At 40.8% G+C, this 24,711-nt stretch overlaps 1 protein-coding gene across 3 annotated transcripts in view; it reads left to right on the forward strand.

The window, feature by feature from the left end:
• The window catches only part of DIAPH2 (diaphanous related formin 2), a 981,952-nt gene that overhangs the window by 629,865 nt on the left and 327,376 nt on the right, over positions 1 to 24,711 (forward strand). For all 3 annotated transcript variants that reach the window (XM_079765114.1, XM_079765112.1, XM_079765113.1), the window contains one exon: positions 8,417 to 8,541. In XM_079765114.1, the coding sequence (XP_079621240.1) occupies positions 8,417 to 8,541 (125 nt within the window). The remainder of the gene's footprint in view (positions 1 to 8,416; positions 8,542 to 24,711) is intronic.

A 24,711-nucleotide genomic window follows, 5' to 3' on the forward strand; every position in this document is an offset into this window, starting at 1 on the left:
GAGGACCATGTATTAAGTACTGAGGGAAAAGCAAAGAATTAGATATGGATCTTATCATTAAACTAGAGGCCCGGTGCACAAAATTTGTGCACAGGGGGGATGTCCCTCAGCCCAGCCTGCACCCTCTCCAATCTGGGACCCCTCGGACAGCCCTCTCACAATCCAGGACTGCTGGCTCCCAACTGCTCGCCTGCCTGCCTTCCTAATTGCCCCTAACTGCTTCTGCCTGACAGCCTGATCACCCCCTAACCACTCCCCTGCCAGCATTATTGCCCCTAACTGCCCTCCCCTGCAGGCCTGGTCACCCCTAACTGCCCTCCCCTGCAGGCCTGGTCCCCCCCAAATTCCCTCCTCTGCCGGCCTGGTCACCCCTAACTGCCCTCCCTTGCAGGCCTGGTACCTCCCAACTGCCCTCCCCTGCTGGCCTGATCGCCCACAACTGCCCTCCCCTGCAGGCCTGATCCCTCCCAACTGCTTTCCCCTGCTGGCCATCTTGTGGCGGCCATCTTGTGCCCTCACCCCCCAGAGTTTTGCGTCCATTGGTTATGCTTATATGCATGCATACAAGTCCTTTGGTTGATCTTTTATCTCCCCCACCTCTCCCTAAACTTCCCACTGTAATTTGACAGTCTGTTTGATGCTTTACTGCCTCTGTATCTATCTTTTTGTTCATCAGTTTATAATGTTCTTTATTATGCACAAATTAGTGAGATCATGCGGTATTTTTCTTTCATTGACTGGCTTATTTCACTTAGCATAATGTTCTCCAGTTCCATCCAGGTTGCTGCAAATGGTAAGAATTCCTTCTTTTTTATGGCAGCATAGGATTCCATTGTGTAGATGTACCATAGTTTTCTGATCCAGTCATCTGCACTAGGCTGTTTCCAAATCTTAGCTATTGTAAATTGTGCTGCTATGAACATAGGGATGCATATATTCTCTCTGATTGGTGTTTCTAGTTTCTTAGGATATATTCCTAGCAGTGGGATTACTGGGTCAAATGGGAGTTCCGTTTTCATTTTTTTGAGGAAACGCCATACTGTTCTCCACAGTGACTGCATCAGTCTGCATTCCCACCAGCAGTACACGAGGATTCCTTTTTCTCCGCATCTTCGCCAGCACTTATTGTTTGTTGATTTGTTGATGATAGCCATTCCGACAGGTGTGAGATGGTACCACATTGTCGTTTTGATTTTCATCTCTAAGATAATAGTGACTTTGAGCATGTTTTCATGTGTCTCTTGGCCTTCCGTCTTCTCTTGAAAAGATTCTATTTAGGTCCGTTGCCCATTTTTTTATTGGATCATTTATCTTCCTTTTATTAAGTTGTATAATTTGCCTGCAGATGTTGGATATTAAACCTTTATCAGTGATAACATTTGCAAATATGTTCTCCTATACAGTGGGCTTTCTTGTTGTTTTGTTGATGGTTTCTTTTGCTGTGAAAAAGCTTTTAATTATGATGTAGTCCCATATGTTTATTTTCTCTTTAGCTTCCATTGCCCTAGGAGTAGTATCATTGAAGAAGTTCTTTCGGCATCTGAGATTTTGCTGCCTGTGGATTCCTCTAGTATTTTTATGGTTTCCCGTCTTATGTGTAAGTCCTGTATCCATTTGAGTTTATTTTTGTGTATGGTGTAAGTTGGTGATCTAGTTTCATTTTTTTTTTTTGCATGTATCTGTCCTATTTTCCCAACACCATTTACTGAAGAGACTGTCTTGACTCCATTGTATGGTCATGCCTCCTTTGTCAAATATTAATTGCGCATAGTGGTTTGGGTCGATATCTGGATTCTCTATTCTATTTCATTGGTCTCTATGTCTGTTCTTGTGCCTGTACCCGGCTGTTTTGACAACAGTGGCTTTGTAATACAGCTTGAAATCTGGTACTGAGATCCCTCCTGCTTTATTCTTCTTTCTCAGGATTGTGTGGCTATTCAGGGTCTTTTTTTATTCCAGATGAATTTTTGGAGAGTTCTTTCTAGGTCTGTGAAATATGCTGTTGGTATTTTAATGGGGAGTGCATTGAATCTATAGATTGCTTTGGGAAGTATGGACATTTTAATGATGGTGATTTCACCAATCCATGAACATGGTGTGTTTTTCCATCTGTTTACGTCTTCCTCTATCTCTTTTTTCAGAGTCCTGTAGTTTTCCGCGTATTGATCTTTTACCTCCTTAGTTAAGTTTATTCCTAGGTATCTTAACTTTTTTGGTGCGATGGTAAATGGGATTGCTTTTTTAGTCTCTCTTTCTGTAAGTTCACTATTGGTGTATAGAAATGCCATAGATTTCTTGGCGTTAGTTTTGTATCCTGCTACATTGCTGAATGCATTTATTAAGTCTATTAGTTTTTTGATAGGGTCTTTTGGGTATTTTATGTACAATATCATGTCATCTGCAAATAAGGACAGCTTTACTTCTTCTTTTCCAATTCGGATGCCTTTTATTTCTTCTTCTTTTCTAATTGCAATGTCTAATACTTCCAGTACTATGTTGAACAGGAGTAGTAAGAGTGGGCATCCCTGTCTTGTTCCTGTTCTTCGGGAAAATGGTTTTAGTTTTTGCCTATTGAGTATGTTGTTAGATGTGGGTTTATCATATATAGCTTTTATTATGTTGAGGTATGATCCTTCTATTCCCATCTTGTTGAGAGTTTTTATCAAGAAAGGGTGTTGGATTTAGTCAAATGCTTTTTCTGTGTCAATTGATATGACTATGTGGTTTTTATCTCTCAATTTGTTTATGTGATGTATCACGTTTATTGATTTGTGGATATTGTACCATCCTTGCATTCCTGGGATAAATCCTACTTGGTCATGGTGTATGATCTTTCTGATGTATTGCTGGAGCCGATTTGCTAGGATTTTGTTGAGGATTTTGGCATCTATGTTCATGAGGGATATTGGCCTGTAATTCTCTTTCATTGTGTTATCTTTATCTGGTTTTGGTATTAGGGTGATGCTGGCTTCATAGAAGGAGCTTGCAAGTGTTCTTTCTTCTTGAATTTTTTGGAATAGTCTGAGGAGGATAGGTTTTAGTTCTTCCTTGAATGTTTGGTAAAACTCCCCTGTGAAGCCGTCTGGCCCTGGGCTTTTGTTTGCTGGAAGCTTTTTGTTGACTGCTTCAATTTCATCCATAGTTATTGGCCTATTGAGCTGTTTCGATTCTTCCTGATTGAGTTTTGGAAGGTTGTATTTTTCTAGGAATATGTCCATTTCCTCCAGGTTGTCCAGTTTGTTGGAATACAGTTGTTTATAGTATTTTGTAACAATCCTTTGTATTTCGGCGGGGTCTGTTTTTAGTTCACCACTTTCATTTCTGATTTTGTTTATTTGGGTCCACTCTCTTTGCTTCTTGATGAGCCTGGCTAGAGGTTCATCAATCTTGTTTATCCTTTCAAAGGACCAGCTTTTGGTTTTGCTGTTCCTTTGTATTATTTCTTTGATCTCTATCTCGTTTATCTACGCTCTGATCTTTATTATTTCCTTTCTTCTGCTTGCACTGGGTTTTTCTTGTTGCTGTCTTTCTAACTCTTTGAGTTGTAGGGTTAGGTAATTTATTACCATTGATTCTTGTTTGTTTTTTTGTTTTGTTTTGTTTTTTTGCAGTAGGCTTGCAGAGCTATGAACTTCCCTCTCAAGACTGCTTTCGCTGTGTCCCATACATTTTGGATTGTTGTGTTTTCATTGTCATTTGTTACCATGATGTTTTTTATTTCTTCCTTGATCTCTCTGGTAACCCAGTCATTGTTTAATAGCATGATGTTAATCTCCTTGTGTTTGATTTCTTTGGATTGTTTTTATTGTAGTTGATTTCCAGTTTTATGCCACTGTGATCTGAGAAGATGCTTGATAAGATTTCTATCTTCTTGAATTTGAAGAGACTTTGCCTATGTCCCAACATATGGTCTACCTTTGAAAATGACCCATGTGCACTTGAGAGGAATGTATATTCTGTGGCTTTCGGGTGAAATGTTCTGAAGATTTCAATTAATACCATCTGGTCTAGTGAGTCATTTAGGATTGATGTTTCTTTGCTGATTTTTTGTTTAGAGGATTTATCCAATGGTGATAGTGGGGTATTAAAGTCTCCCACTATGATTGTATTGCTGTCGATCTCTCCCTTGACATCCTCCAGGAGTTTTTTTTTTATGTATTTGGGTGCTCCTGTATTGGTTGCTTATATGTTTACCAGAGTATTTCTTCTTGTTTGATTGCTCCCTTTAGTATTATGAAGTGGCCTTCCTTATCTCTTGTTATGTCCTTCACTTTGAGATCTAATTTGTCAGATATAAGTATTGCTACCCCAGTTTTTTTTTCATTTCCATTCACCTGGAAAACCTTTTTCCATCCCTTCATCCTCATTCTGTGTGCATCTTTTTTCTGAGGTGGGTTTCTTATAGACAGCAGTTATATGGGTCTTGTTTTCTTATCCAATCTGTTACCCTATGTCTTTTGATTGGGGCATTTAATCCATTTACATTTAAAGTTCTTATTGAAAGGTACTTATTTGTTGCCATTTTTATTCTTTACCCCTGTGTTCCTTCTTCGCTTCCTATTTCTTTTTCTTACAGCAGACCCTTTAGCATTTCTTGCATTGCTGGTTTGGTGGTAATAAATTCCCTTAGTCTTTTTTTGTCTGTGAAGCTCCTGATTTCACCTTCAATATTGATTGATAGCCTTGCTGGGTATAGTATTCTTAGATTCAGACCCTTCTTTTGAATGACTTTGTATATTTCATTCCATTACCTTCTGTCCTAATGAGTTTCTGTTGAGAAATCATTTGCTAGTCTGATGGGGGTTCCTTTGTATGTAACTTTCTGTCTCTCTCTGGCCGCTTTTAAGATTCTTACTTTGTCGTTGGTGTTTGCCAGTTTAATTATAATGTGCCTTGGCGTCGGTCTTTTGGGGTTCATTTTTCTTGGGACGCTGTGTGCTTCTTGGATTTGTGTGAGTTTTTTCTTCCCTATATCAGGGAAGTTTTCTGTCATTATTTCTTCAAACAGGTTTTCTATTCCTTGCTCAATTTCCTCTCCTTCTGGAACCCCTATTATGCGGATGTTGTTTTGTTTCATGTTTTTCCAAAGCTCCCTTAGGCTCTCCTCCTGCTTTTTAGTTTTTTTTTCTAGATGCTGCTCTACTTGGGTATTTTTTCCCACCTTGTCTTCTAGCTCACTGATGCGTTCCTCTGCTTCTTCTAGTCTACTCTTGATGCTTTCTATTGAGTTCTTTACAGCAGCGATATCATCTTTCATTTCTACTTGGTTCTTCTTCATTTCCTCTTGGTTCTTACTTATATTGTTGAATGTCTTCCATTCTTTTCAGCCCTTATGACCATTTCTCTGAATTCTTTCTCTGAAAGGTCGTTTGCTTCTATTTCGTTTACTTCCTTTTCTGGTGATGCCTGCTTTTCTTTCATATGTGGGCAGTTTCTTTGTCTCCCCATGGTCTCTCTTCTCCGGATGTCTGGTTATGTAGTTCTCTCTCTCCTTATCCCTGGCAAAATATTACCTTTCTATGGTGGAGTGTAGACCTCCTCTGAATCTGCGTGTTTGCGCCAATTGGCGTCTGGTGTTCTGGGGCTCGCAGCTGTTCAGTGGTTGCCACAGTTGTAGATTTTCAGGCTTCCAATAAGATCCACTTTCCCATTCAAGATGGCGTGGTCTCTGCATCCAAGCCTGTAGCTCCGGGAGGGGACCCAGCAGCAGTGGGGGCTGCCCAGTCAGGGGAACCCCGTCCAGCAGTCCACAACCTTCTCCTGGAGTTTTGCTCTCCCTTAACTTGCCAACAAACACTCCCCTTGCTACCCTCAGCTGTTCTTTCTTTCTGCCCCGGGACAAGGCTCGGGACACGTCTGTCTATTCCACCACCATTTTTTCCTCCTATGCATATTACCTTTTATTAGATAGGATAGCTTCAGGTTTTATAGCAGAGACTGTGTTTATGTACACAAAACAATAATTCCCATTCAAAGTAGAAGGTAACATGTGGAAGATCACTCAAACAAAGAAAAATGCCTATAATTGCTGGAGTATTTGGACGAGAGCTCTGGAGTGATTATAGAGGACTAAGGATTTGACATATGAAATTAAGGAAGACAGGTGTCTGGAAAGTAGTGTTTTATTCAGAATTTAACTTTAGGGTGAAAGTAATTTCTCTGGATTAAAAATGTTGTCTTGTTATTTGGGATATCTAGACTTTTGTGTGCATAGCAATATGCTCAGACTGTTTCTGTATGGAACAATCAAAAGATGGATCCTCCTCCTCCTCCCCTTTTTACTGCTGGAGTTACTATTGCTTTTATAGGAGGATTACTATTGTGACCTCAGCCTGGCCTTTGGGCACATTTTGCTTATTGCAGAAAGTTATCATGAGTTTATTTCATCCATGCAATGTAAACTATAAACAACTTGTCAATTTTATATCTTCAGTTTTTCAATCAAGCAAATGGGTTAGGACAGTGGTCGGCAAACTCATTAGTCAACAGAGCCAAATATCAACAGTACAACGATTGAAATTTCTTTTGAGAGCCAAAATTTTTAAACTTCTTCTAACTCCACTTCTTCAAAATAGACTTGCCCAGGCCATGGTATTTTGTGGAAGAGCCACACTCAAGGGGTCAAAGAGCCGCATGTGGCTCACGAGCCGCAGTTTGCCGTGCACGGGGTTAGGAGAAACCTTTTGAGTGATTAGCAAGAATTAAGCAACAACAATTTAAAAGAAGTAAAGAAAAAAGAATTCCGTGTTGTTGTTTTTTTTAAAAAAAGTATATTTTTATTGATTTCAGAGAGGAAGGGAGAGGGAGAGAGAGAGATAGAAACATCAATGATGAGAGAGAATCATTGATTGACTGCCTCCTGCACGCCCTCTACTGGGGATCGAGCCAGGGGCATGTGCCCTTGACCTGAATCTGACCTGGGACCCTTCAGTCCTTAGGCCGACGCTGTATCCACTGAGCCAAACCAGGTAGGGCAAAATAATTCAGTTTTAAAGTCAGAGAGAATGATTTCCTCCACAGCAAACTCATCATTTAAATACAGCAAGCTATGATGGCTAAGCCATTAGCAAATTTTTGGCAAGACAAAACTATTTTAGACTTCTTCAATAAAGAATAATTTCCAAGCTTTTTGGATCTAAACAAATGGAAATAAATTGGACAGAACTATTTGAACTGACAGATTAATAAGAAAAAAAATGTCTTTAGTATTGGTGCTTGATTTTTCAGTCTCTTGAACTTCCCTGTAAATTAAATAAATTTCTTCTAATTGAGTTATAAAGCTATGCAGTCAGTGTGAGGATTTTGTATCCGGAGAGTTTGGCCAAAATTTGTCAGGGGATTGATTTTTGTTGGTATCATTGAATTTTTCATTCTTATTTCAATACACTTCAGAGTGAGCTGAAATTTACTTAAAAGAATTGCAATATTATTCTATTTCTCTTTCATATTTATTTAATGAAAAGAACAGTGTTTCAGAGGTCTGAGTTTCAGAACCATTTTCACAGGCTACCTATCAAATTCTTATACCTACCTTGTCTTTTCAATTAGAACCTTGCCAGATGCCATTGATATTGATAGAAATGTCTTTGTATATAACTGATCATCATGCAATAATAGAGTATCTATAAAATAACATTAGTTTTTTAAAAAGTCCCTCTGTGAAAAGGAGGCATCATGAGAGATCTGGAAAATGTATTTAGGAACAGTTTGAATACAATACTTAAAATTATTGGTTGTCAAGGAGGAGAGAAAAAAAGTGCAAAGAATGTTAGGGGTAATTAACGCAACTGATGATAGAGTTTGAAGGCTTGCTGAAGATTTGTGGGTATGTATGCACATATGTGTTTGCTGGGTTTTGCTCTAAATTCTCCTTATGTATCAACAGTTATTTTTCACATCTCTGTGTGTATGAAAAAAGAATTTTTCACAATCTCTATGAGAATGGAACTTTCACCATAGATGTTGGTTTGTGAAAACTAGGCTATTCCAACCAAAGAAAAATATTTGATCCTTTTGTATAATGTAACCTTAAATCATTTATATAGCCAAGCGCATTAATAAAATAAGATCTCTTTGAACCTTAGTTTCTCTTTAATCTACAAATTAGATTTAAAGAATGAAAGATTAGGAATTCCACCAATAAATTTAAATAGAAATAGATTCATTTGAACTAATGACTGGATAAAATGGTGACATTCTCATATTAAACCTGATGATTTGGTATATTATATTACACATTTTCTCTTATTTCATGGAGAATGGAATTTTTATGAGCAGTATTTCAGAAAAATGTGAGTTGACTTCATGAAACTCTTTTCCATATTAAGAAAAATACTTTAACTAATACTGTTTTCTTTTCATCTTTTTCTGGAATACCTGGCCAAATATTCTAAAGGCTTTGCATTTTGTTCTTCAGTTTCAGCTCAAATTCTCAAGAGCAACCTTGCAGCAATGGAACAACAGATTGTTAATCTGGAACGTGACATCAAGAAATTCCCACAAACAGAAGATCAACGTGATAAATTCGTGGAAAAGATGGCTATATCCTTTAAGTATTTTGTGAGTGTGTGTGTGTGTGTGTGTGTGTGTGTGTGTGTGTGTGTGTGTGTCAGTGTCTGTCTGTATATTTACTACTTGGTTCAATCTAAGTTTAGTCTTATTCACACTGCATGGATGAATTTGTGTATAGGCTGTTTTTATATTAGCAGCATAAATTGTAGTTCAGGATGCTTTGAGCCAGGTAGAGTAGCCAAGGGAACAATTATATAAGAAAATACTGCCATTTCTCAAAGAAGAATTTCATTTGAAGGCCCACAAGATATGCAAGGTAAGTCTTATGAGGCTTGATTAGACCTAAAACAAAACAAAGAATCTCCTTATGTGACCATTTGCTTAAAGGAAACAATCAACGGGAGAAAATTTGTTTGGTCAGACCTTTTTTTTGTTTCTTTGTTATGTGTGCAGAAGTTTTCAAGGGCAATCAGAGGATGATTAATATTAGTAGACTAAAAGGATTGTGAAGGATCAAATGGATGCATGGATGGATGAATAGATGAATTGATCAGTAGATTATATATTTAAATAAATTGTAGTAGCTATCTGTGTAATTTTAAGCTTTCCTGATAAATAAGTGGTTTTCAACTTGCACTTTACATATGTTATACTCATAAATTACAGAAATATGTGAAAGGAGAACTTGAGAAATAGCATTTAGCTTGAATTGTTGAATGTTAAATCTGGTGTCTAAAGATAAACTACATTAGAGCTGTTTGTCTTCCTATTTTGGTTTTCAAAAGTTAAAGCCATATCCTCCTCCTTTGGGTTTAAGTAAATATCTTGAACTGCAGATTGATTCACTATTTTATATCTCTAGAGGGAATAAATACTGTAAATTTTTTATCTGATAATAAGTAAATTCCTTCAACAACTATGTGGCAGTCACCTTGTTTCAAGGTTAAATCTCTTGCCTTTTCCTTCTCTGATAAGCATTCTTTCATGCCCAATATGTAAGTTACGGTACTGAACATGAATTACTTGAGAATGGACATCAGATTTACATGAAAAAAATTATTTTTCATTATCAGTTTTTTGATTCGTGGATTAATACCATGTTTTGTGTAGTCCTTCAGTGATGTTGAGTATGTTCATAAATAGAAATATTGTAAACATGTTTGTGAGTGACTGGAGGCAGGAAATTCTCAAAAATAACCTTGGATTATATAACTGCCCACATTGCAATACTTAATGTGAAGATTTAATTTTATTGCTGATTAGGTTATTCCTTCAGTATGTTATATTGTCCTGTGATTGAATACACCACCTACATTTTTCAACTTTTGAGTTTGGTTCTTGCATCATATATTTCAATTTAATTACTGATCCCCTTGTTTTCAACATTTTCTTCTACAGTTGGCTTATGGCCACATAACAGCTTGCACCATTGAGGAGTCTTTGTTGCTCGTTTAGAAAAAGAAAAGTAATTTCAAACCCTCATGAACTTGGCCTGGACTCTTTATTTTATTTCTCTCTTTATGCAGATAATTAAGCACTTTAAAATGATAATCCAGAACCTTCTGTATCTCTAAGTTACAGATGAATAATTATTCTTCATTTAGGGAGCACTAAAGTGTGACTATTTGTCTACAAGGGGATTGAAAACTATATTAAAATGTATGGGGCTGTAACTTTGCATATCATATTAAAAAAAACAAATAAAATATACAGCAATTTTTTTATAGAGAAAAAGTTAGAATATTGAGTTGAGCTGGTTAAAAACTCCAAATTAATAAATTACAATGATAGAACTATTACTCAAATAAATTGTTTTTCTTTTGGAAGACTATGATCTATCATTGAAACTTTTGAACTTCTAGAAAATGACAAACAAAATGCAAAATCATCACATGTATATATGTTGTATAAATTCTGCTGCCTACTTAATATTTTTCTACTGTTCTGGCAGATTCAAAAGAGAAGGATATTTTATGGTGGGGTATTTGATTCTGTTTTAAAATTAGAACCATGATTCTAGTTCAAGTATAGGATACTTTGTACTGGATGATCTTTCCTTTATTTCTATCCACTGCCAATAAATTTTGTGGCTTCCGGTCACTGGCCCTTTAAATTGAAAAAATTATAAGCACAAGTATGGGAGTAGCTTCCTTTGCAAGTAACTTTACCTACTTAAGCAGTAATTCTACACTAATAAAAGAGCAACATGCTAATTGACTGTACTGTCATGACACCCACCAGCCAATCAGGATTGAGTATGCAAATTAACCCAACAAAGATTGGCAGGTTAATTTGCATACATAGGCACCAAGCTGCCGGGGGTGGGGTGGGATGCTTGCATCATCGCCATGACAATGACGCGGGCATTCCGCACCACCCCAGTCACTCCAGGCCTCTGGGCAGCGTAGGAAGGCAGAAAGGTGGCTCTGGGCGGAGTGAAAAGGCGGCTTCAGCCAGAGCGAAGACGATGCCGGCAGCTAGGGGAAGGAAGGCCCATTCTTGCACGAATCTTCATGCATTGGACATCTAGTTTCTTTATAAGCACTGTGAGTTCAAAAACTGAATAACACTGCCATGCCTGTGGGCTTTTAGAAAAGCTATAGTTAGCAGCAATGGCATAGGGCCAGAGAACATACAGATTGAATATAACAAATTGAATCTTCACCAAATCTCCAGATTGGGCTAAGTCCCATAGCCTGCTATGTTCACCTTTACTTTTTCAATAATATTGATTAAACACTTATAGTGTGCTAGGCATTGCTAGGCCATGAAAATACAACATTGCACATTATAGAAAACTTGACCTGTAGCTGTTGACAGTTTAGCACAGTGGTCGGCAAACTCATTAGTCAACAGAGCCAAATATCAACAGTACAACGATTGAAATTTCTTTTGAGAGCCAAATTTTTTAAACCTGAACTTCTTCTAATGCCACTTCTTCAAAAGAGACTCGCCCAGACCATGGTATTTTGTGGAAGAGCCACACTCAAGGGGCCAAAGAGCTGCATGTGGCTCACGAGCCACCGTTTGCCGACCACGAGCTAGCATGTCCACACTTCTCTGTCTTGCTGTCCCCAGGGCTGAGATCATGTCTGGTGTGTTAATAGCTGTGTGCCCCTCATACTGTGAAGCACCTAGCAATGTGTAGACATTGAGTAAGTATGTGTTGAATCACAGAGTATTATAGCTAGAGACAATGGAGATCAACTTGTCTAAGCTCTTACTTTTACTTAGGATTTTAAAGGGGATATTGTTAAATAGAAGTAGTTTGTGCTTATAGTTATACATTTTTTCTTCATATAAATCTTCTCAGGAACTTGAGTAACATTGAGACACTTTTTCAGAGCATGCATGTAAATTGTAATCAGTTTTAGAAGGGATAATCTCACCTTTACAAAGTAAATGTCAAAAAATTGAACATAAATTACAAAAGAATGAAACCTCTCTTGAGTGTAGCAACCCAGGCTAATTCCTGCCTCCAGAAGAATAACCAGTGGCTTTAGAAGGAAGCTCATCAGCTCTGTCTCCCTTGCTCTACCCAAAGTTGGTTACTTGCTCTGAATGTGGGGGAAGAAGAAATTTTACTCTACCCCTCTAGATCTCCCAGCTGGTCTAATAAATAAATTGACATGAGATAGATTAACAAGAGAAAAATAACCAAATTTAATTTCATATGTATATATGGGAACCCTATGTATGTGAGAGATTTAGAGACTGAAAGAGTAATTAAGCATATATGGCATCTTGAGCCAAGGAATGAGGAACATGCTTCCCCAGAGCTTCAGAGGGGAGGAATGCCATTCATAGAATGATAATAAGAACAGGTGTTTAGTAATTAGAAGTTTGCTGCCTGGCTGGTGTGGCTCAGAGGTTGAGTGTCCCCCTATGAACCAGATTCATGGTAAGGGCACATGCCCGATAACCCAATAACCCATGGCTCAATCCCCAGTGGGAGGGGGCATGCAAGAGGCAGCTGATCCAAGATTATCTCTCATCATTGATGTTTTTATCTCTCTCTCCCTCTCCCTTCCTCTCTGAAATCAATTAAAATATATACTTAAAAAAAAGAATTCTTATGTAGGTCATAAAAAGTTATCTCTGGTGATAACTCTTATTGCATACCCCCAATTTAAGTTTTTAAAGGGAAAGGTCAAAGTGGTACATCATGGGGAGGCCTGTTTTGAGCCCCTTAATGACTCAAAAAAATATGAAAAGAGTAAAATAAGCAAAACATTATATAAGACTGCAAAACATGAAGAAATGGGGAAAATTCTCTTATACCTCACTAGAGGCCAGTGCATGAAAATTCATGCACTGGAGGGGGGCGTCCTTCAGCCCGGCCTGCCCCCTCTCACAGTTGGGGAGCCCTCAGGGGCGGGAGGCGACCTGGCAATCAGGGGAATGTGACGCCCGCATCACACCTCTGCTGCTGCCACTGCCGGCAGCGCAAGCCTCGGCCGGCTCTGGTTATCTGAGCCTCTGGTGGCCCTGGGTGGCTGGCGGGCTGAGGGTGGGTCCAGCCACACCATGCGCCTGCTGCCTCCCCCCACCCCTGGCTGGGCTGAAAGGACTGTGGGACTCCAGTGAGGCTGAAGGGACTGGGCGCCACCATCTTGTGGCTATGGGTGCTGACATCTTTGTGATGGCATGACGGTCAATTTGCATATTCTGTCTTTATTAGATAGGATTACAGGATCAAGGGGGATGGTCTATCATGGATGTAATAGCCCTGTATATATTGAAATGCAAATTGTTCAAACATCTTGATAAAATTTGTGAGGAAATTATTGCTGTTTCTCTAATTTTTTTTTTAAGTCAAAGTCCTTTGTATTCATGCTGATATGCTCATCATAATAGTATTGGAAGTTTAGCTCTACTGCTTGTACAGTAGATTGAAGTAGAATCTATATTCTTTTTAGTAAGTTATAAAAATGATAATATTCACTCTCATTTATTATATGTTTATACTGTATATCACACATTGCCTAATTTTATATACTTGAGTTTTAAAAAATATATTTATTATTTTCCATGCCTGATGTTAAAATTGACCACAGTTGTTTCTGAGTCATTGTTGTAAGCTCAAGTTGAGTCTGTATAATTTCAACAACTCAGTTATTTGCCATAGTCCCTTTGTTTTTCATTCACTAATTTCTAGGGGTTATCTCTTTTATTTTTTTAAAATAAACTTTTAGAAAATATATCTTTTTATTGATTTCAGAGAGGAAGGGAGAGGAGAAAAAGATAGAAACATCAATGATGAGAATCATCCATTAGCTGTCTCCTGTATGCCCCCTACTGGTGATCGAGCCCACAACCAGGGCATGTGCCCTGACCAGGAATCGAACCATGATCTGGTTTATAGGTTGATGCTCAACCACTGAGCCACACTGGTCGGGCTCTTTTTATTTGTTAAGTTACCAGGAATTATGTAGTATGTGCTAGTGTTTAGCACAGATTGCAAATATTTATAGGGTGAGGTTCAGAATCACATCTAGTTTTAGTTTTAAAAAATAACCCATGCTTAAGAGTCCTGAGAGGGAGCACTGTGAATAGACTACTTGCCAATCCTTAGGCTATTCTCTTTGCCTTGACAGTATATGTAGATTTTAATTTTTACAGGTTTTGTCTTCTTGAGAGGTTTTCTTTTCTTTCTTCTAAATCAAAGCATAACTTTTACTTACTGGTCTTTCCTCTTTCTGACTGGAGAGACCATTGTTAAAGGGGAGCTTCTTAGACTTTTAATTATTTATTGTGATCTATTCTTAACATCTTCTACTCAAACACAATGTTGACCTTACTGCTTATATCCTGTTGACAAATTTCTTACCACATTTACTCACACAGATTTTGTCAATGGCAGGGCTGTCTATTGTACCAATCAGCTTAGCTTTTTGATTGACTGCTGGCTAAATCATTTCACCAACTGGAGGACAGGGAGTGACTGAGCAGCAGGGGCACCATTAACACATTGACAAGAAGAGCTGACAGAACTTTAATGACATTAACACCCTGTCAACTAATATCACCACCTGGGATTTACTCATAGTAGGAGGGAGAGTCATTTGAAGTGGTTAAAAATCTACTTACTGAGTAAGCACATTGTCCTTACCAGACAATTAAAAACAGATCAGGGGTCTGCCCTGCACTGCAATTATGTTCATTTTCCCACTATTATTTATTAAGAGAATAATTTCTAAAAAGATGAAAAAATTCACATATTATTCAAACAGAGTAACTTTAATCACCTTTGAGAGCATGGCAGTAATAGATTTTAGTGAAATGATGAGCCATACTTTGTAATGTAAATGCCATATAAAATTGACCCAAAAAAGGAAGCCTCAAGAACAAAGCCTTTTTTATATGAAAATAGTAAGTCAGGTTATTTTCTAGTTCTTTAAGAAAAACGGAGAACTGTAGACTACATTGGAAGGAAATTCACTGGCCCTGACTCTCGAGTTTTCTTACCTTCAGTTGCCTGCTGATGTCAAATAAAAAAATTAGGACCTTCAAAGCAAAACTTTTGTAAATGAGACTGCTCATGGAGAGTGGGTTTGGGATTTAGAAAAAGCAAATCAAAAACTGAAACAAGTACGTGGTCAGTAATGGAGATAATGCATACATTGAAAAGCAAAATGTTCTAGAAAACCACATGGATAAAGTACTGCTTTTTAAAAAATAAAGATACTTCACATTCTTTGAAATATACATTCTTCATAATATTATTAAGAGTATTTTTAGTTCAATTACTTGTGCACTGATTTGAAATAGAAGGTATAATCAATTATAATCCTACATAATAAAAGGGTAATATGCAAATTATCCCCTCCACCGGGAGTTTGACTGGGAGTTCAACCAGGGGAAAGGGCCAGCCCACCAACCACCCGCGGCCCCTCCCCCTGGCTGGCCTGGCCCAATTAGTCCGAGATCGGGGCAGGCTGGCCGACCGGACCCCACCCGTGCATGAATTCATGCACTGGGCCTCTAGTAATTATAATAAAAGTAAAAATGATAAGAAAATAGTATTAATAACAACTGTTTAGTGAATGTCATGTGCCAGTCACACTGCTAGGAATATGTGTGTGTGTGTGTGTATCTATCTAATAATAGAGGAATATGCAAATTGTCCAGGACATCATCACAGTAACAGTAATGACCAGCAGGCTGCCTGGGGCAACAAGGCTGGCAGGGGGGTTAGTGAGGGACGACCAAACGACTCAACAGCAGGCTGCATGGGGCAATCAGGCCAGCAGGCAGAGGCAGTTAGGGGTGATCAGGCTGGTCGGGGGGAGCAGTTAGGGGCGATCAGGCAGGCAGGCAGTTGAGCAGTTAGGAGCCACTGGTCCCAGATTGTGAGAGAGATGTCCAACTGCCGGTTTAGGCCTGATTCCTGGGACCGGGCCTAAACTGGCAGTTGGATATGCTCCGAGGTGTCCCAGATTGGAGAGGGTGCAGGCTGGGCTGAGGGAACCCCCCCATGCATGAATCTCCTTCACCGGGCCTCTCGTTTATATATATACTAGAGGCCCAGTGCATGATTGAATCATGCACGTGTAGGGTCCCCTACATGCTTTCGCTTTTCGCAGTGGAGCTGGGTGCCTGTCTGCTGGTGCACCAGGCCTTTCAGAAGCCTCCGGCTCAGCGGAGGCTTCTGAAAGGCCTGGTGCCGGAGCAGACAGGCACCCAGCTCCGCCACTTTTGATGGTCCGCGGCCGCTGAGGGGGGCTGCCGCGGACACCTGGCTACCCTGCCGTTGAAAGGCGCAGCTGGGTGTCCGCAGCAGGCCCCCTCAGCGGCCGCGATCTGGCCGATGAGAGGCACAGGGGGCGGGAGTCCCACCCCCTGCGCCTCTCAACAGCAGGGTAGCCCCCCTCAGTGGAAGTGGATCCGTCCCTCTCAATGGCTGGATAGGCCACCCCGAGTCCAGCCCCCCAGGCTCCCGCCGCCCAATCGTGGGCGTAGCGGAGTGATGGTAATTTATATGTTACTCTATTATTAGATAGGATGGGCTCCATTCCAATCTCCCTAAATTGGATAAGTTTTTATCTTTGAAGGCCTTGTAAGCTAATTTATATATATATTACACACACACACACACACATACAGGGTGGGTAAAAAGTAAGTTTATAGTTGTGAGTACATGAAATTAAAAGTTTATTCATGTATTATTATTTATTAATTATTTGTATTATTTTCCATATGAAAATCTGTAAACCTACTTTTGACCCATCCAGTATATAAATGTGTGTGTGTGTGTATATGTGTGTGTGTGTGTATCCTCTCTAATAAAATGGTAATATGCAAATTAACCATCACTCCGCTACATAAGCCACGCCCACCAGCCAAGCCACGCCCACCAGCCAATCAGGGCGAGTATGCAAATTAACCCCAATCCAAGATGGCTACAGCCACAGAGAGCAAGGTTTCCCAGGTAACAGAGCAAGCCAAGCTTTCCATAGCCATTGCAGGCCTAAGCCTCCACTCAAGCTACAAAGTTTCAATTATAGAAGGTAAACAAATTCAAACAAATGGCGGCAGAATGGAGCTTGAGAGAGCAGGCCAGGGTTGCCGGCGGCAACAGGGGAAGCAAAGCTTTCCGCACACCCTGGCCGGGCTCACCTGCTTAAGGCTACAAAGTTTCAATTGTAGAAGGTGAATTAACTGCCACAGAAATGGCTGCCGCCCCGGAGGGAACAGCAGGCTTGGCTCCGCTCCAGGCTACAAAGTTTCAATTGTAGAAGAAAAATAAATCCCAGATACCAGGGCCTCTGCTTGGGTCGCCAGGGGGCATGGCCGGCCTGCAAACCACCACAGGCCCCTCGCTCAGGCCGCCCCGCACCCCAAGGGAACCCCCACCCTTATCTGTGACACCCTTCAGGGCAAACCAGCTGGTCCCCACCCGTGTACCAGGCCTCTATCCTATCTAATAAAAGAATAATATGCAGATTGATCATCACTGCAACACACAATATAGCTGCCCCCATGTGGTCAAAGATCCTGCCCCCATGTGGACACAAGATGGCCACTACAAGATGGCCAGCAGGAGAGGGCAGTTGGGAGGCATCCGGTCTGCAAGGGAGGGCAGTTGAGAGGGACCAAGCCTTCAAGGGAGGGCAGTTGAGAGGGACCAGGCTTGCAAGGGAGGGCAGTTGAGAGGGACCAAGCCTGCAAGGGAGGGCAGTTGGAGGTGATCAACCCTGCAGGAGAGGGCAGTTAGGGGTGACCAGGCCGACAGAGGAGGGAAGTTGGGGGCAAACAGGCTGGCAGCAGAGTGGTTAGGGGGTGATTAGGCTGGCAGGCAGAAGCGGTTAGGGGCAATCAGGAAGGGAGGCAGGCAAGCAGTTGGGAGCCAGCAATCCTGGATTATGAGAGGGATGTCCGACTGCCCGTTTAGGCCCGATCCCACCAGGATTGGGCCTAAACGGGCAGTCGGACATCCCTCCAGGAGTCCCAGATTGGAGAGGGTACAGGCTGGGCTGAGGGACAACCCCCCGCTGTGCACGAATTTCGTGCACTGGGCTTCTAGTATATATATATATATATATATATATATATATATATATATATATATATAATTTCTTGTGATTTTTAATGCAATTCTAACCCCATTTTTAATATGTGAATATTGAGGCTACAAAGCTTTATAGTTCAACCACATATGTAAGATCACGTATATAATAAGTCTGGTTAATGAGGGTGTAGTGGAGGAACAAACGCTCCTCTACTAGCCTCAGGGTTCCTTTGTCTGGTCTCATAATTAAATCTATATGAGACAAATGAACAAGAGAAAATAACCAAAGTTAATACATGCACATGCATGGAAACCCCACATACTACAGTTAGAGACAAAAAGGGAAAATGGAGTATAGGTGGCATTCTGAGCTAAGGAGCACCTTGAGCTGAAGAGGGCAGGAAGGTCATTGCAGGACATACGTAAGAAGAACACAAGTTGCCCAGCTGGTGTTGCTCAGTGGTGGAGCATCGACCTATGAACCAGGAGGTCAAGGTTTGATTCCCAATCAGGGCACATGCCTGAGTTGCAGACTCAATCCCCAGTAGGGGGTGTGCAGGAAGCAGTTGATCAATGATTCTCATCATTGATGTTTCTCTCTCCCTCTCCCTTCCTCTCTGAAGCCATTAAAAAGAAAAAAAGGAAGGAAGGAAGGAAGGAAGGAAGGAAGGAAAGGGAGGGAGGGAGGGAGGGAGGGAGGAAGGAAGGGCAGGCACAGTAAGTAAATAGACATTTTCTGTACCCTATAGATATGTCATAAACATTTATTTCTGATGATAATTCTTATTATGGGCAAGGTCCCTAATTTAAATCCTTTAAGGGAGAGGTAAAACTTCCCTTGAGTTTGCAAGGTCTTGATTACCTTCAGCTCAAAATATCCACATGCCAAAGAGTGACATTTTGGGGAGGCCTGTGCTAAGCCCCTACAAAGGCCAGGATTGAAGTATTGGTCTTTCAGACTCCAATCCTTATGCTTGTAACCATGGTATCATGCTGCTTATGTGGTCAGAAAGCTTTGTAAATCTGAGATGAATTCCACATTTGTTCACTGTGAAAGTATGTCCTCCTTTCCAATCTCCCTAAATTGGATAATTTTTTCTCTTTGAACAGTTTGTAAGCTAATTTTAAAATTAGCTGCTCACTTATACCATCTCCTCCAGAAAGCCTTTCCTAATCATAGCAATCAAAATTAATTTCCCTGTCCCCTGTGTTCTCATAATATTTTAATAATTTGAACATTGTACTTGCAGACTTGCCTGTACTCTGCTTATGTGCATGTCTGTTTTGCATACTGGGTTATAAAGTATTTTGAGATACAGATCCTTATTCATCTCTAAGCACTGTACAAAAAACAGCATAATGGTTTTTAGCAAGTTGTCTTAATACATGTTTATTTAAATAGGTTACAGTTCATTGTATAATGGTTAATGTTAACATTCTGGCAAGTAAAGAGAAAACATTAGCTATACGTTATCCTGGGCATAACTTCAGTTTGACAAAAGAAAGGGATCTAACATTTTTCCAGTGTTATTCCTTTATAAAATTTTGATTTAAAATGTGGGTATTTATTAAGACTTACCTCTTACACTCTTTGCTAGAAATCACATTCTAAAAAACTGTCTGAATGGAGCACATATTTTTAGGATCAGTCAGCACAAAAATTTTCTATTTTCTGTTTGAACTTTGGTCTGAAATTACATAGACTATGAGCTATATTTTTCTAACTCTGTTTAGGGAATTGATAGACATTTTGTACATGATGCTAATGATGAAAAGAGAATATATTACTCAGTTAAAGGGTGCATCAAACCCTTTCAAGCCAATAGATTCTCATCTGGGAAATCATCTTTTTCAGAGAATTAAGTAGGACAATTTGTCTGAAAGATGACAAGTCCTCATCTTTCCCACCAGAAGCTAAGTTTTAAGTGATTAAAACATTTTTCTGGTGTTTATTCATATTGAATAGAAATGGTATTTAAAAAGAAGCTTGAAAAAAGTAAATGACCCAGTATGTATGTTTTTGTGTATGGATGTGTCCTGGAGAACATGTAGCACTTACCCATATCTGAATATAGATATAGACATAATTTAAAGCCTTTTTGGTATTCACAAGAGCACACGTTGGGTAACGTAGTAAGGAATCTATGAGTTTGTTTCCTTTGTTTAATTTGAAATTTACTCAAACTCTTTTTATTTTCAATTATGAAGGACATGCATGGTATGTTAAATACACACAGTTTATGGGCAATGATAATGATGTTAGTATAATATTCAAGTGATATACTCTTGCAGCAAAATCTAAATCATGTACAATTTTCATAATGTAGAAAATAGATCAATATCATTTTCTATAATAGAAGTCTGTTTAGTTATTTCTAGTTAGAGTCTATTTGAGATATAGCTTATGAAAATTATAGCAAGTCAACAGCTTTTCATTGAATATTCCCTGTTTTTCTGGCTTTAAACTTTAAGATATAGGAAGTGAATTAGTTTTATAAGGTGCAGACTGAAATTATCCAATTGAACTTGGATGGTGGATACACACACACACACACACACACACACACACACACACACACACACCTTCCTCTGCACTGAATAAGACAAACCTTTAGAATTATTGCCAACTTAAGATGATTGTATCTGAACTACTCATTTAAAGCTAAGGCACTCACCAATGGTGAGAATGGGAAATAAAAGAAAAATGAGGGGGGGGGGGACTATAGAAAAGCTTTCTTTTAATATATATTTTTATTGATTTTTGATAGAGAGGAAGGGAGAGGGATATATAGAGAGAAACATCCATGAGAGAGAAACATCGATCAGCTGCCTCCCACACACTCCCTACTGGGGATGTGCCTGCAACCAAGGTACATGCCCTTGACCAGAATTGAACCTGAGACCCTTCAGTCCGCAGATCGACGCTCTATCTACTGAGTTTCCAAGGTCATCTTAAGAAGAAGAACATGTCACAGTCAATTGATATTGTTTGAGTAAGAAAAGGCATGAGTAACTGAGTTGAAAATGGTTCCCAGGGATGAAGGAATCAGCCCCTCTTTACCTTACGACAAACAAACATTTAATAAATGGCATTTTCTTATCTGCTAAGGTATTTTTCAACTTGTGCACAGTAACTCTGTTCAATTTCTGATCTCTCAATTCCTTTATTATGGACCTGACTCAAAACTTAAAGAGATCTATCCCATTTAAATTTTCACACTGTTGGGAAGTACTCCTTCCATTTTATTTGACCCACTATGCAAAAGTACTTTCGAACTTTAGTGTTCTATACAAATGCAATGCATTATTATTAGTCTGTTTGAATGGAAAGATATTTGGACTGAGTATCAATAGACCTAAGTTGTAGCCTTGGTCTTTTTGAACCTAGGAAAGATGCTATGTTTCCCCATTTGTGAAACTAAAATAATAATACAGTTGACCCTTGAACAATGAAGGGGTTAGGGGCCCTGAACTTGTGTGTAACTTTTGACTCCCCAAAATCCCAGTTGTCCCTCGGTATCCATGGGGATTGGTTCCAGGTCCTTCCCACTAATACCACAATCTGCAGGTGCTGAAGCATCCTTATATGAAATGTCATTGAACAATGCACACAATTGGCTCTCCACATCCATGGATTCCTAACTGAGGATTGAAAATACTATCTTTGATCCCTGGTTGGTTTAATCCATTGATATGAAACCTGGGGATACAGAGAGCTGACTATATACTTATTTATATAGTACTAGTGGCCCGGTGCACAAAATCCGTGCACATTAAAAGGGAATTAATTAGAAGAAATATTTTAATATTAATATTTGCCCTTTCTCTATAATAGAAGTATCAGAGATGAAAGAAAATTAGTAAAATGTATATAAAATCTCCCTCCTGTCAGAGTCTGGGGCACGCTGCGGAACCTAGAGTCAAGTTCCCGCCCACCAATCACATGCACTTCGAAAACTCAGGAGACCCAGACCTGGCTGGCCCCACCCCCATCAAGCCCCTCCAGGCAGGGGGGGGTGTGCAGCCTCAGGTCCCCTGGCCCGGTGCTTGGGCAAGGGACACAGCCTGAAGTCCCCTGTCAAGCCCTGCTGGGTGGGGGATGCAGCCTGAGGTCCCCCAGCCTGGTGCTGTGGCGGGGGTTGCAGCATGAGGTTTCCTGGCCTGGAGCCAAGGCGGGGGGTGCAGCCTGAGGTCTCCCATCAAGCCCCGCCAGGTGAGGGCCATGGCCTGAGGTCCCCCGTCAAGCCTTGCTGGGCAGGGGGCACAGCCTGAGGTCTCCCAGCCTGGCGCCGGGATGGGGGGTGCAGCCTGAGGTCCCCCATCAAGCGCCGTGGGGTGGGGGGCACAGCCTGAGGTTCCCTGTTAAGCCCCGACAGGCTGGGGGGTGCAGCCTGAAGTCTCCTGGCCCGGTGCTGGGGCGGGGGGGCGTGGCCTGAGGTCTCCCGGCCCATCGCCGGGGTGGGGGCCATGGCCTGAAGTCCCCTGTCAAGCCCAGCCACCCTCCCCCCACCGCAGCATTATGTCAGTGCTGAACGGGGACGCACACAGGCAGTGTCACGTCCCTAGTCTGGGATGCAGGCAGGCAACTTCACCTCAGTGCTGGGCGGGGACGCACTCAGGCAGCATGACGTTAGCACTGGGGGCGGAAGTCCTCGCCCCTGTCCCCACCCACAGAATGGTAGTGACTGAGACACTGTAACAGAAAAATTAGCATATTACCTATTTATATGTATAGATTGTAACAATATCTGCATGTAAGTAGACCGCACAGTTCAAATCCATGTTGTTCAAGGGTCAACTATACTTGCCTACATCAAGTATCTTGTTATTAGGACTAGGTATAATAATGACTTTGAACATGCTAAATGGGAAAAAATATTTCCCAGAGAATATATTCTTTATAAATAACCATAATCTGCTTTTATCCATTTTCATTTTATCTAAATTACTAGAGGCCTGGTGCATGAAATTCATGCACGGGGGGGGGGGGATGTGTCCCTCAGCCCAGCCTGTACCCTCTCCAATCTGGGACACCTCAAGGGATGTCTGACTGTCCATTTAGGCCCGATCCCACTGGGAAGTCAGACATCCCTCTCATAATCCAGGACTGCTGGCTCCCAACCACTCGCCTGCCTGCCTGCCAGATTACCCCTAATGGCTTCTGCCTGCCAGCCTGATCACCCTCTAACCACTCCCCTGCCGGCCCGATTGACCCTAACTGCCCTCCCCTGCCAGCCTGGTCACCCCTAACTGCCCTCCCCTGCCAGCCTGGTCGCCCCTAACTGTCTTCCCCTGCAGGCCTGGTTGCCCCCAACTGTCCTCCCCTGCAGGTCTGATCACCCCCAACTGCCTTCCCCTGCAGGCCTGGTCCCCACCAACTGCCCTCCCCTGCAGGCCTGGTCCCCCGCAACTGCCCTCCCCTGCAGGCCCAGTCACCCCCAACTGCCTTCCCTTGCAGGCCTGATCACCCACAACTGCCCTCCCCTGCAGGTCTGGTCACTCCCAAGTGCCCTCCCCTGCTGGCCTGGTCCTTCCCAACTGCCCTCCCCTGCTGGCCTGATTGCCCACAACTGCCCTCCCCTGCTGGCCATCTTATTGCAGCCATCTTGTGTCCACATAGGGGCAGCCATCTTTGACCACATGGGGATGGCCATCTTGTGTGTTGGAGTGATGGTCAATTTGCATATTACCTCTTTATTAGATAGGCTTCTTTTTTTAAATCTAAATCGTAAGTGTTCTTTTTTTTTTTTTTTTAAGACTGAAATGAAAAGGCACATTCTTTAAAATGCAGTAAATGCCTATTGAGGAAACAGGATGCTTACACCTCCTTATTCCAGGAGTATCCAGATGTTTGGTATTAAATAAATCCCTGCCTTTTCATTTTAGTAGAAGAGAGGAAGAAACAACAAATGGAATTTGAAGATAATTGCATATCCATGAAAGCTGATATTGTGAGCACTAGGACACCTATAAAGTAAGATTAACATATGTTTCCTGCTTTCAAGAAGGAATGTCAGGGAGGTGAAACTGACAGAAAGAAGACAGAAAGAAACCATACAAAATTATTTCAATGCTAAATGAGTGTAGTGTAGGCTATAAATGCAATAGTCATTTTGACCACAGTTGGGAATTAACTTTGCAACTTCCTTATTTTGTTGGAAATATATTCTCAAACCAAGCAAGAGACCCAAATGAAAAGTTAAGTATGGAAATGCATTCCAGAGCCTAATGGAAATGACTTGTCTATTAGCTGTTGTTTTGCATTAGCTATCTCCCTTAGCACAGATAATTAAAAACTGGCTGTACCAAAAATTTCTCTAGATTCAAAACTAAGTTTCTTTCCATGTTTTTATCATTCAATCAGCATATATTTATTAAGCAGCTACTGCAGAATTTAGCCCTGTACTAGTTACCATGGGATTGAAGCATTAAAATGAAGCACAAAATACTCTCTTGCTTTAAAGAACCTTAACATTTAATTAAGAGCATGCCTATGAGAAATAAATCACTGAAAGGATAGCATTTAATAAGTTCAGTTGTGTTGCATTGGCTATAAAAGCATTAAGGGTTAGCTAGGCAGGGGAAGTGATTTGGAGCATCTTCATGGAGGAGATAAGCTTCAACTCTTGCTGAAACAGCACCTCTCTGCTTGGAGGAGGTTTACTACGTTGGTTTTGTGGTGATCATCA

This window comes from Cnephaeus nilssonii (assembly GCF_951640355.1).
Source record: "Cnephaeus nilssonii genome assembly, chromosome: X".
Lineage (NCBI taxonomy): Eukaryota > Metazoa > Chordata > Mammalia > Chiroptera > Vespertilionidae > Cnephaeus > Cnephaeus nilssonii.